The 12,208-nt window shown below is 51.4% G+C and overlaps 1 protein-coding gene across 7 annotated transcripts in view; it reads left to right on the top strand.

The window, feature by feature from the left end:
• MYBL2 (MYB proto-oncogene like 2) overlaps nucleotides 1-3,106 on the top strand; it is a 38,992-nt gene extending 35,886 nt beyond the window's left edge. For all 7 annotated transcript variants that reach the window (XM_075901358.2, XM_075901360.2, XM_075901359.2 and 4 more), the window contains one exon: nucleotides 2,813-3,106. In XM_075901358.2, the coding sequence (XP_075757473.1) occupies nucleotides 2,813-2,941 (129 nt within the window). In that variant the 3' untranslated portion in view covers nucleotides 2,942-3,106. The remainder of the gene's footprint in view (nucleotides 1-2,812) is intronic.
• The last annotated feature ends 9,102 nt before the right edge of the window (nucleotides 3,107-12,208 follow it).

The following is a 12,208-nucleotide window of genomic DNA, read 5'->3' on the forward strand; positions in this document are numbered from 1 at the left end:
TGCTGTCCCTAGCGTGCTGAGACTGAGGAGCAGGAGTAAGGGTGCGAGTCCTCTGTCTGAGCTCTGCTGCCAATGTCTTGGCGAGGCTCTGCCCTCCATTTACGGGGGCACCGCAGTCTCGCCGCGGCTCTTGAGCGAGAGAGAGAGAAGCCGGGTTCTTGCCTGTGCCAACAACTTACTTATTTTCCCGCGGGTGCACTCCTACCGCTGCAGTCCCATCGGCGGCGGCGGCAGCAGCCGACCTCCATTATTTGTACCACCAGGGAGCCTCTCTTCTGAGCCAGGCTCCCACTGTGCCAGGCACTGTCCAGACAGACCTAAGAGGGTTGCTGCCCAGGGGGCTCTAGACCTGCTCTGAGCAGGGCCCGGTAACTCAGGCACTTAAAATGCATGAAGCCTCCTGTAGCTGGAGGTGCAGGGGTGGGAAGCTGCTAGAGAAGGCATAGCCAGTGACCACAGGCATGTGCAACTGCACCCTTGTCTAGCTAACAGCAAGCAAGGGTTAGTGTAAAGACCTTTGCTTGCTCCATTCCCAGCATCTATGCTAAACAAACCAACCCTTTCTGGAGGGTGCTTGTTAGAAGGCAGCCCTTAGAAGGGTATTGACTTCTCCCCTGTGCATGTTTTGTTAGACACCCTGGCAAACCTTTACCAGCCCCGCTTGGCATTGGGATCCAGGACTTCTGGGTTCAGGTCATGATTCTGCCTCTGTGGGTCTTGGGCCAAGTGACTGAGCCCCTCCCTTAGCTCTTTGTTCATCTATACAGTGGGGGTATAATATTGACTCCTCTCACGGGGGTGAGGGGCGTCTAGCTTGGTGCAGGGGCGGGGAACCTTTTTTGGTTCAGGGGCCACACAAAAGTGAGATGCCAAAAAAAAATCCCCACGTGTTCCCCAACTGAGAAGAAGAAAGACACTCCCCTAGTAGATTTTGTGGTCCCCTCCAGGCACTGGGGTGGGACCAAAAATGAGGGGTTCTTTGTGTGAGAGGGGACTGCCAGGAAGTGGGCTGGAGGTGTAGGGTCTTGATGGGAGGGAGGGTGCAGGAGTGGGTTGGGGATTGAGTGGGGGCTCTGGGTGGGAGGTAGGTGCAGGAATGAAGTGAGGGTGCATGGTCTGGATGGGAGGTAAAGTGCAGGAATGGCCTGGAGGGGGTCAGGACAATGAGGGGACGCACACCTGTCATGGCTCTGTGTCCCCAGGCACCATGCCCTGCTGCTCCTATTAGCTGCAGTTCTGGCTACTCAGAGCGACGTGGAGAAAGGCCTCCAGGCAGTGTGTTGCTGGGCTTCCATTTCCCCAGCTAGGGGGTGGGCGAGTGGCAGCACCCAAAGCTGCTTAGATCTGGCCCCAACTTATCTGACGTCAACCTGTGAGGCTCGGGGCTTCCCCCTCCCACACATGGGAGTTGGCATTGGTGCTCCATCTCTGCAGGGGAGGCCACAGGACTGGGGTGTCAGCATGGGCTCCCCAATGCTGGGGGCAGGGAGTCCTGAGTCTCCAGCCCCTGGGCCATAGAACCCCACCCCTGGCTAAGCGTTTAAGGTGTTTTGAAAGCCTCTGAAAGCTCCCAGATTGCAAGAACAAGTGCTGAGCTTCTCCCCTCTGACTGCCCCCTGCTAGACGTCAGCCCCGGGGGCGCTTTTCTTCTCACCTGTTTGTAACTGGATCCAATCTGTCTGTTGTAAAAGCTTGTGTGTGATGAATAAACTGGCCTTAATTGCAGCAACTCCCCTCTCGCCCCCATAGCCCCCTGCATGCAGGTGATTTGTCCGCTTCACAGCCCACTTCTCCCAGCGTGGGGTGGGAGCGTGTTGCTCTTGCCACTGTGTAAATACTTCCCTGCTGAAGGTGCAGAAAGGAATAAACTGTCTTGAAAGCCTGGGAGGGCTGGAGGGAGGTAATGAGCCCTGCAATCCTGAACTAGCACAGGCTTCTCTGTGCATTGTGAAATCCCGTCTGCCCAAAGAGAGAGCCGACATCTGTGGTGTGGGGCTCTTGGGCTTTACGTCAGTGCTCCTGGGGATCGCTAGCGGTAAGAGACTGTGATAAGGCCATTAAGTAAAATGCTTTCTGGAAGTAAATTAGCCCCAAATAAAGGCACTGAGAGCTGAGCCATAGCTGGAGGGTGAGCAGCGGCCTGATTCCCTGCAGGGACTGTAGAGCTTCTAGGGGTCTGGAGTGTTGTGCGGGGCTAAGCACAGCTCCCCACCACTTGCTGTCAGCTGTGTAAGGGACCTGAGAACACCGGTCCCTGGAGCCTGCAGCAGCCCCTTGGTGTGTAGGCAGCCGAGCCCAAGTTAGGGCAGCCCTCAGACTCCTCTCACCTGTGCTGAACCCGTGGGGGGCCAAGAGTAGTGGATGCGTGGTGGTGATGTGCAGCCCCCTCTGCCCTCTCCATTCTGTGCTGAGCAAAGTTCATGCTCCCTGGAGAATGGGCCCCAAGCATACTTGGGAGATGGAAGTGGCGCAACTTCCCCCAAGCCTCATCCTCTAACTTTGCTGCAGGCCAGTGGACTGGGCCTGGCGCACGCGCTGCTGTGCTCTGCTCTTGCTCTGCCTCCAGCTTGCTCTGGCCTGAGGCCAGTCACTGCGCCTGCTCCTTCCAAGGGCAGAGCAGCACTGCTCCCATGGGAACTCCGACCCTTGGAAAACCAGGCTGCTGACAGCTGTGGCTGCTGTCCCTCAGTCTAGTGGGGATTACAGCACCACGCGCCTGGGGACTGTATCAGTCAGCTTTGGACGGCGGGCTTTGAAGTGCTGGGTTCGTGTTCAGAGCCATCCCGCTAACGCGCTCTCTTCTCCACACTAGATGTCCAGGGCATGGAAAGTAGTGGCTTGCGGTGGAACCCGAGACCAGCTCCTCATGCAAGAGAAAGCTCGGCAGATCTTAGGCGTGTTAAAACAGAGCCACACGTCAAGGACATTGATCTTATCGTGAAGGATGGTTGTTTCTTCTCTGCCTTCTGATTATTTTATTTTTTTTAAGTGGAGAAGGGGAAAAAAGAACACAGAAGAATCCTCTCTGCAAGGCACTGTTTTTTTCCTTCTCTGAACTCCACGTGCCCTGGTAGATCCATATTTTAATAAATCGTGCTAAATACTGGATGATAAGTGAGATGTCAGTTTTACAGTTGTTTGTGGAAAACAATCTGTGAGTTTAGGAAAACACCTGCTATGAAAGAGAACAGTGCCCCCTTGTCGCAGCCTTCTCCAGAGGTACAGGAAACCCTCGCCATCCGGGGAGGATGCGCTCCTGGCACCACTGTGAATGGCGAAATCCACAAAAACGGGGCAGCCGCTCCCAGCCCCCGCAGAGAGCTCCGGACGGCTCCTGAGCTCATGAGGGCTGGAAGCTGCAGGGAACTCATCACGGGCTGGTAACCATATTGAGTTCCTTGCAACTCACACCTACTCTGGTGAGTATGGTGGGCTCCTGACTGCTGCTGCCATCCAGCAGCACCCCTTCCCCAAAGCCATGTTTCTGCCCCAGGCCAGGGGATGGGGTACAATTGGGGGGATAGGAGAGACCCGCAAATAGTGGATCCACAAATCACAAGGTTCTCCAGTAAAAATAGCACCCGTCCCCACCCCCCAGTGCTGCCTGTCACTGCTCTCTGCCCCGGCCCATGATGTGGGCATGAAGCATTTCTCTCACCTAGGCAGGGATGTGGCAGTGCAGAATGAAAACTCAGAGCCATGTGTAAGGTCCTGGTGTATTTTCCCTTGCTCCTCCTGGATGAGCGTTTTTCATCGTCATTGATGATGGTAGGGACACGTTAGCAGGAGAAAGGAGATTGGAGAGAAACGGCCTTCAGGAGGGTTTGATTATAGTTTGGAACTAGCGGCTTTGTTCCCATCTGACGGCAGGAGAGCCATTTGCACCTATGTGTGATGCATATATTATATGGGGGGAGGGGCGGTTCATGACAATACCCTCCTTTTATATATTTTAATAAATCTGCCTGCTGTCGGGTTTTACCGGCCTGCCTAGCATTTTATTCTGACCTGGTCTAACCCTCTGTGGGTCCACACTGTGTGTTGGGTTTGAGTGCTCATGCCTTTCCAGGGTAGGCAGCGTTGCCTAATGGGCATTTAGCCTCTAGCCAGATTGTTTGACTGGCGCTGAGCAGGGGGCTAGTTCAGCATTTCTCCTGCTGTGAACAAGTTGAGTTGTCCTGCGTCTGTAGCTAGGGTGAGTGGGAACAAAATAGAAGAAAAGAGACCCGTTAAACTGGAGCAGGATGGGACTGCTGCATATACTGTGGCCTTGCACTTTCTGCATTTGCAGCCCAAACGCTGCAGCACCAACAGGCTGTGCTGGGCGGTGAATGGCTTCTACAGACTCACCAGATACTCACTGGGGCCCTGACTCAGCAAAGCAGATAAGCTCTTGCTTAAGGCTCATTGACTTCTGTGGGACATAACAGCTGAATTGCTCTGCTGAATCGGCACAAGTGATTAAGCTCAGTGGTCTCCCCTGTGGAAGATGAGGTGAGGGCATCACTTGCAGAGAGAGGAATGGGAGGGTAGCCTAGCAGTGAAGATACAGGACCAAGAGGCAGGGAATCTGGCACAGGACCCAAAAGTCTAGTGTGATTGTAAGCAAATTGGTGATCCTCTCTGCCCCAGTTTCTCTAGCTACAGAAAGGGGACAGTCGCTGCCAGCATCCCCGGGATGGAGATGCAACTGTTGAGAACATGCTTTGCCTACAGTAGGTGCAAGAGCTTCTGAAGAAAGTCTCCTACTTTATTCGTGGCTGTACAAAGTACTACAGAGATCTTTGGCAGCCTGGAAAGAAGGATGCATCCCTCAGAGCTGTGTGCGTTTAGTACAAAATTAGCCACAGGCCTGAAAACAGCATCTGCGATGGCAGGAAACAGGGTCATGCTCACACAGGTTGTCAGCCCTCTAGCTGCTGTGAATAGGCTGGTTGCCAGGCTGGGGAGGAGGAAATGGCCACCCATCCACAGACACGCCCAGGCCCCCTCTATGGTATGGCGTGACACAGCGAGGCGCGTTACTGGTCTTGAGCATCCAGCATTGGCCACTTGCAGTGAAGGGAGTTCTGCTGCACTCCTGAGCCGGTGCTTTGGATGGTCGCTTTTCTACTGTGTCCTAATGGCATGTACCATGGGGCTGTTCTAACTTTGCTGGGTCGTGTGGGATGCTTGTGTCACAACTTCCGCTGTATCTGCCCTTCAATAAGTGGGAGACTTGAGCATCGGAAACTAACCCAGCCCCATGCAGCTGAAAAGAGGGTGGCAAGGGGGAGTGTGAATTTTCTCTTCAGGCTTGTCTAAATACAAATGTACCACTTAACTATACCAAGTGTAACCCACCCCCCCCCCCAGAATAGCTGCGGGAAGGGAAATAACTTACACAGCTCCCCAACCTAAATTTTGCCCCAAACTTGAATTGACAGAATCCCTCTAGCACGGATCCAGGTTGGGCTTGTCTAAATCTAAAGGGCTGTATAACAAGCATATAGGCCGGGGTGGGAACCTTTTTTTGGGCCAGGGGCCGCTGACCCACAGAAAAATTAGTCACGCAATTGAGAAGCAGAGTGAGAAGATCCTGACTGAGGAGAAAGATGCTGCCCACATTCATCTTGCACATCAGAGCCTGGAGATGCCCAGACTAGTAGATTTTGTGTGCTCCAGCCCTGTGGGTGGTGGGCTGGAGCGTCAGAACAGGCTAAGTGGCTTGTCTCCAAAGTGTCCTTAGCAGAAAGGTGACGTGACTCAGAGTTAGATGGTGGCAGGCTGTTCCCGCTGGGACGGGGCTGAAGGATGAGTCCTCCGGGGAGAGGACCCTTTTATGTGGACATTTCTGGACTTGGACTAACAGGGTCTGTTAAAGGTGCTTGATCAGGGCTCAGGTCCCCTCTAGGGTGGGAGCACTAGGCCGAAGACTGTTGTGGGGCAACAGGCGGAGTAGCCGCAATGCCAGGCTAGGCTGCACAGAGATGCTTTGGGATGGTGAGTCACATGGGGGCGTGGGTGGCCCTCAGTTTGGTTGCAAAAGGCCATTTGTGTCTGGTAGGAAGGGAAATCAGCCAATGTGAAACTGCACATGGGGCACACGCAGCGGGGCTCAGAGCCAGCGGACGTACGGCATGTTCTCCAGATGCCTGTCTCCAGTGCTGTGGGATTCCCTAGCTGGGTGACCTGCAAAGCAAAATACTGAATTATTTTCCTTACCCATAATTATCTGAGCCAAGGACCCTCCCCAGGGCCTGCTGCCACTGGCTGGAGTGTAAATTCTGCACTGATCTGGGCACCCATGGTTTGGAGTTGGCCTTCCATTTAAGGGGTTGTGATCCTGAAACATATTAAATATCGATTCTAATCTCATCGATCCTGGGTGTGCTGCCGGGTGCTTATTAAAGAAGATCTAGTGCCAAGCAGCTGGTTAATGACAAAAAGACAATTAGCTTTTAATTGGAAAGCAGAGATGTCTCTGGTGTTTAATACTTGCCTGGCTCCGGCTCCGGCTCCAAGCCCATGGCCATGGAGTCAGATCAATACAAGCCCAGCGTCAGATTTGCAGATGGCTGCTGCAGAAGCCTGTGTCAGTAAATGTGCGAGCGAGGGAAGAGAGCGGGGTCGATCGAGGCAGGTTTGGGGCCCCTGCAAAGTGTTTGCTTGGGTCCCCGGTTAGAAAGGGTGAGAAATGAGAGTCCTGCCTGAGTGGCCGTGTGTATCTGGCAGGTTCAGCCCTATGAATGGGGTGAGGGCTTGTCACGCAGGACGGGTGTGGTGGGGAGAAAGGGGAAAAGTGAATGGAAGCTCCTTGTTTAAACGGGAGTGTGGGAGTGTCCCACCAGAGCTCCAGTGAAAGGGCACATCTTGACCCCCTGGTTGTTCGTGCCAGGCTCTGTCCACACAAACCACTCACGCTCCTGGGTACACACAGCTCTGCCAGGAGCGCAGGCGCTGGCCTAGGTGACCTCTTGAAGCCCCTTCCAGTCCTATGATTTTGTGATTGCCATGAAGCCCTGCAGTGTGGGCTGTTAGCGGCTCTCTGGGATGTGATACAGGCCTTCTGTGGCTGCTCTGCACCTTGGGGCAGTTCTAAGAGCCCATTGCTGCGTGGCCTGGAATCGTGTGTTGCACAGAAAGTGTCTTTGCCATGGGTGCGTTTTGTTTTGCACCATCACACTCTGGAAGGATGTGACACTTCTGCCCGACAGAAGAGTTATTAAACCCAGAGAGGATAAAAGGGCCCTTTCCAAGGAACAGAGACCAGACTTGCCTACACTGGACAGAGACCCGCCCCCCCCTAGAACCCTAGAATAGACCAGGTGAGCCACAATGTGTACCACTTGACTTTTTGGCACTGCTGCAGTGATGCTGGCTGAAGTATATTCCAGAAAACTGGGCAGGGGAAGAGAAACCCTGCATGTCCACAAACTGGAAATCAGGGTTCAATAAGCACACCATTGGCTTAGTGAGTAGCTTGGAAAGCACCTTGAGATCCTTGACAACACCAGGTATCAGTGATCACATAATTTAACAAAAACAACAACAAATGGTCTGGTAGCAGTTTATAGACTAAGAAACCATGTAGATGGGATCAGTGTTTGAGGGTATGAGATCTGTTTGGCAGGGAGCTTTGTTGACTGCAACTCTTCTGATGAAGACTGTGATAAGAAAGCAAACCAGAAACATGACACTGACCTGAATTCCAGATTGTGCTCTGAACGTATTCGCTGGATTTCATACTGGCCCAGGGTTGCCTTGTCTTATTCTGCTCCGTTGCTTATCAGCAGTCTGGCTGTATTTCCAAAGAACACAGATCAGCTCTTTAAACTGCTAACCACTTGGGCCTGCACCACGAAGACAGCAATGGGAGAAGTCCCATTACTTACCCATGGCACTGCTTCTGCACCCCTCGCCATGGGATGCTCAGGCCTTCAGTAGCATCCTTACAGCTTTGTCCTCCGTGGCTGAACTTGGATAAAGGACCAGTGTCCCCAACGGTGAGCGTGTGGTGTTTGCACACCAGATACACCGTAAGGACCTGACCCTGTGGCTTTTACTCAGGCAAAAATCCATGGAAGTCATTTGGGGCCTGGTGTTAAAGGTATTTAGGCACCAAAAGATTCAGGTAAGTGCCGAGTGGAAATTTCGAAAGCATCTAGGCACTGAACTCCCAGTGACTTCAGTCCTGCTTCTTGCACAGATGTTGACTCCCCGCTAGCTCAGAAATGGTTCCAGACTTGCTCCGGACTCTGATCCAAAGTCCTGGCTGAGTCCCAGCAGGTCTGGGCAGGAGTCTGGGATCCCTGGGGGAGGGTGCTGCTTCGGGAGTAGCACAAAGAGAATTTTTAAGCTGGAGGCTTGTTATGGCCCCACTGCAGCTGAGGGGGCAGAAACAGCTCCCCGGGCCTCTCTGGATCCCCACTGGTAAGAGGCCTGCTCGGGTGGAGCAGCTGGCAGCAGTGGGCTCTGCACAGACACTTCTTGTTCTCTGGAGTAAGCGCCATGGAGCTGGGCTTTGGTGGGTCAGGCCACTGCTCTCCAATCATCACAAGGGCAACGGAGCCCCAGGGCCAGAACCCTGTCCCGTCCTGTCCCCGAACCCCGTCCCGTCCTGTCCCCGAACCCCGTCCCGTCCTGTCCCCGAACCCCGTCCCGTCCTGTCCCCGAATCCCGTCCCGTCCTGTCCCAGAACCCCGTCCCGTCCTGTCCCCGAATCCCGTCCCGTCCCGGGGATTCTTGCCCTCGCAATCATTGGAGAGCAATGCCTGACCCTCCAAATATCCAGCCCAGTGGTGGCTACTCGCGACTAAGCTGTCTGAGCAGAGGCAGCACGAGGTCAGGGAACCATTTACGCTTACTGAATCCTTCCGCGGGAGGCGAGAGTGGTGCTTGTGCTGCCTCGCAATGGGGCTGCCTTTGCCATGTGGCTCTGGCAGGGTCAGTGCCCTGAGCCCCAGCCTGATGGACTGGGACAAGCAGCCTCTCGAGCTGCGCCCCACGTCTGGCTGCCAAATAGCTCCAAGCAGAGCCTCTAATTGCCAAAAGGAGCAAATACCCATAAGGCACCTTGGTATTTGGGGTTTGTTAAGTACAGCAGGGGTGCAATCACATGAGCAACGCAGCAGCTGCTGTTTGAACGCCCTGAAGACATAGAAGCAGAGAGAGGGAGAGACTGGAGGAGGACTAGGGTAATGCAGCTCCCACTTGAATGAAGGTCAACGCAGGAGACTTTCGATGTCTCTGTTATTTGCTGCCATTTCCTTGGGAATTTGTGATTGGTTGTTCTTGATTAACAGCTCACTGTCTTGGGCTTGACTGGACCTAGAGCAGGGGAAGTGGCCATTACAAAGATCAGCATCACTGGAAACGCACACGGGTGTCTTTTCGTCTTTTATTAGCTCATGAGATCCAAGGCACCATTTTGTCCAGGACAATTTAAAATCTGCTGGTGGGGGGGAATGTGCCCCCTGGTGCCGCAGCCAGAATGAGAACTGTGGCCTACTTACGACATCCCAAGAGGTGCTTGTGCCTCTCACAGGCCTGAATTTCACCTCTGAATTTTTCATTCAAAAACCAGCCTCAGCTGAACAGTCCTGGCCTGAGCCAGACCTGCAGGCGCGACAGCAGCAAGCCCGGGCTCTAGTGTCTGGAGCCAGCCCTGGCCTAGGATGGAAGGAGCTGGTCCCTGGGCAGTGGTGCTGCTCAGCTGATCACCGCTCCGACTGACCCAGACACCCAGCTGGGTGGGGATTTCTTCGGGCGGGGGAGGAAACTGGAGGCCCAACAGGGTCCAAGGCAGCCATCCAAGAAACCAGGCTGTTGTGTGGGATGCTCCCAGTGCTGCTACGTGTGAGCACCCCCGGAGTCTAAACACCCTGGCCGAGAGCTACCAAGTGGCCAGAGATCACTGGGTGTCCAATGGGAGTCACCGGAAAGGGACCTGATTTCCAGAGATGGGGCTCAGCTCTTTCTGCCAATGAGATCAATAAAAATGGCCAATAAAAATCCACCATGTTTTATTTTTAAAAAATCTTATGATTTGTAGACCATTCTCATAACTTTGTGATTTTTGGGTTGGCAATGCTGCTCTTTGATTGGTGAATTTAGAGAGGTCTGTCCCTTCAGTTTCCCTTTCCACCCTCCTTTTTTGTCATGGGTCATCAGAGAATCATAGAGAGAATGGAGAGTAGGGTGAGTCCATGACTCTGGTTAATGACTGGTCAGGGTGACTAACTGTTATCAGCCAGTGGTCTGAATGAGCTATCTACTGCCATCTGTTAATCAACTGTAGGAAAAGGCTTCTTGAGCAGACCTTATTTATATAGACATACCTACTTTGCCACAGAGATCAGTAGACACACTTGCTGTGTCAAGGTGCTCAATTTTGGCTCTTTTGGGTTGAAATTCACTTAAGACTTGGAGCTGGGAGAATGAAATGTTGTAATCCATATCGTATGATTAAAAGGCTAAAGACCTGAACTTAATATGACCTGGCTTAGAGTCTACCATAACTTGAACACTAAGCAGAGGATAGTGAGTCACATCTAACTGAAAGTCACAGAAGATGGAAACAGGTTTTATTTCTGGTGGTGTAGAGTTTATTTGGGAGTCCTCAATTATAACTGACATTTTACATCCAGTGTTTAAAGGCAGAGCTGACTAGATTGAATTGAGAGTCCTTGTCTTGTCTCAGTGATCACTTGAGCAAAAATCATTGATAAAATCTTGTGTAGACTGACCTTAGACTCAACATGCAGGCAATGTTTTGAAGAGCAGTGCAAAGGAGGCAGTGGTGGTGAGGTACCATATTCCCTAGTGAAATCATTAGTGCTGAAATCACTAAGGACTGGAATTGGACCACAGAACTGACACTTTCTTAACAAAGACTCCATTTTTGCTATTTAAAAAGTAAATCAATGTAACAGAAAACTGCAACGCTCTCTGGTAACTTTTTAAAAATCAAACTTAAAACTTTATTTAAAAAATTGGATAGTTTGCAATTGAAAATATTTGACCTACACTTAAGGCAACTGATTTAATTTTGTGTAACATTTTGCATAATAAAGGATGGCATTTTTTAAAAAATGTTCAACTATATTGATATAAATTTTGATCAGATCTACTTCTGATGTGATATTTGTGTGTGGTTGTGGTTTGATGTATGTGTGTGATTTTTTTTTCTCAACAAAAAATGCTGGGTGTGGGGGGGGGGCGGGCGCCAACATGGTTCAAATTGGGTCCTGCACTTCCTAAAGCCAGCCCTGACCGGAGCGGTCGACAAAGGCTTCCCTTGTCAACTGCTGTGTGTCCAGACTTCACCGCTATGCTGCCGAAAAGCTGATCGGCACAGCGCGGCGGCCATTTTGATGTAAATGAAGCGGTGATTATTTAAAGCCGTGTTCATTTTCCTATGTCTAGTAAACTCATCTACATGGCTCCGTCGATGGAGCCACGTAGTCTAGACATACCCATGAAGTAGATTTGGGCAAATGAAAATGTACCCCGGGGCAGAAAATGTTTGATGGCAGATATACCTGGGGCATCATTTTGCAGAAGGGTGTGAGAATTCCTCTTGCCCCCTGGTGTAAAATGGGATAGGATAATGTTGCTGTGTCTTGGGAGGGGAGTTAGGGTGCACAGCAGGGGCATGGCTACACTGGGAAATTATGTCAAAATAACTTATTTTGAAATAATAACGCCCAAAATAACTATTTTGAACTAGCATGTCCTCACAATAGGGAAGCCTTGACATTAATCCAAGACAGGCTCTCCTAATGTGGATGCGCTACCTTGACTTAGAGCCCCAGGAAGTGCTGGGGAGTAATTACTCTGAATGACGTTGGGGAGTTGTTATTTCGAACTAGCAGCGGAGGAGCATCCACAATACTGCTATTTTGAAAGAACTATTTTGAAATAAGCGTTATTCCTCTTGGGAAGCAAGAAAGGGGTTATTATTTCGAAATAACGGGTTTGGTTATGTGGATGCTCCACTTGTTATTTTGAAATAACTCCCTAGTGTAGACCAGGGCTATGAGGCTTAGCAAGTTCTCTCCATATTTAAGTTGTGTCCAGTCAAATATGAACAATAATGTGGTTCCACCATGTGAATAGCCTGTATGAAGTGATAGATTTTATTAAAACTGTATCCAGCATTTTTACAAGGAACATTTCACTGAATTGAAAACATCTCTTTGCTCTTAACAAGTCACTGTCAATTTAG

The sequence above is a fragment of the Pelodiscus sinensis genome, chromosome 17, assembly GCF_052426305.1.
Source record: "Pelodiscus sinensis isolate ZL-2025 chromosome 17, ASM5242630v1, whole genome shotgun sequence".
NCBI classification, from domain to species: Eukaryota; Metazoa; Chordata; order Testudines; family Trionychidae; genus Pelodiscus; species Pelodiscus sinensis.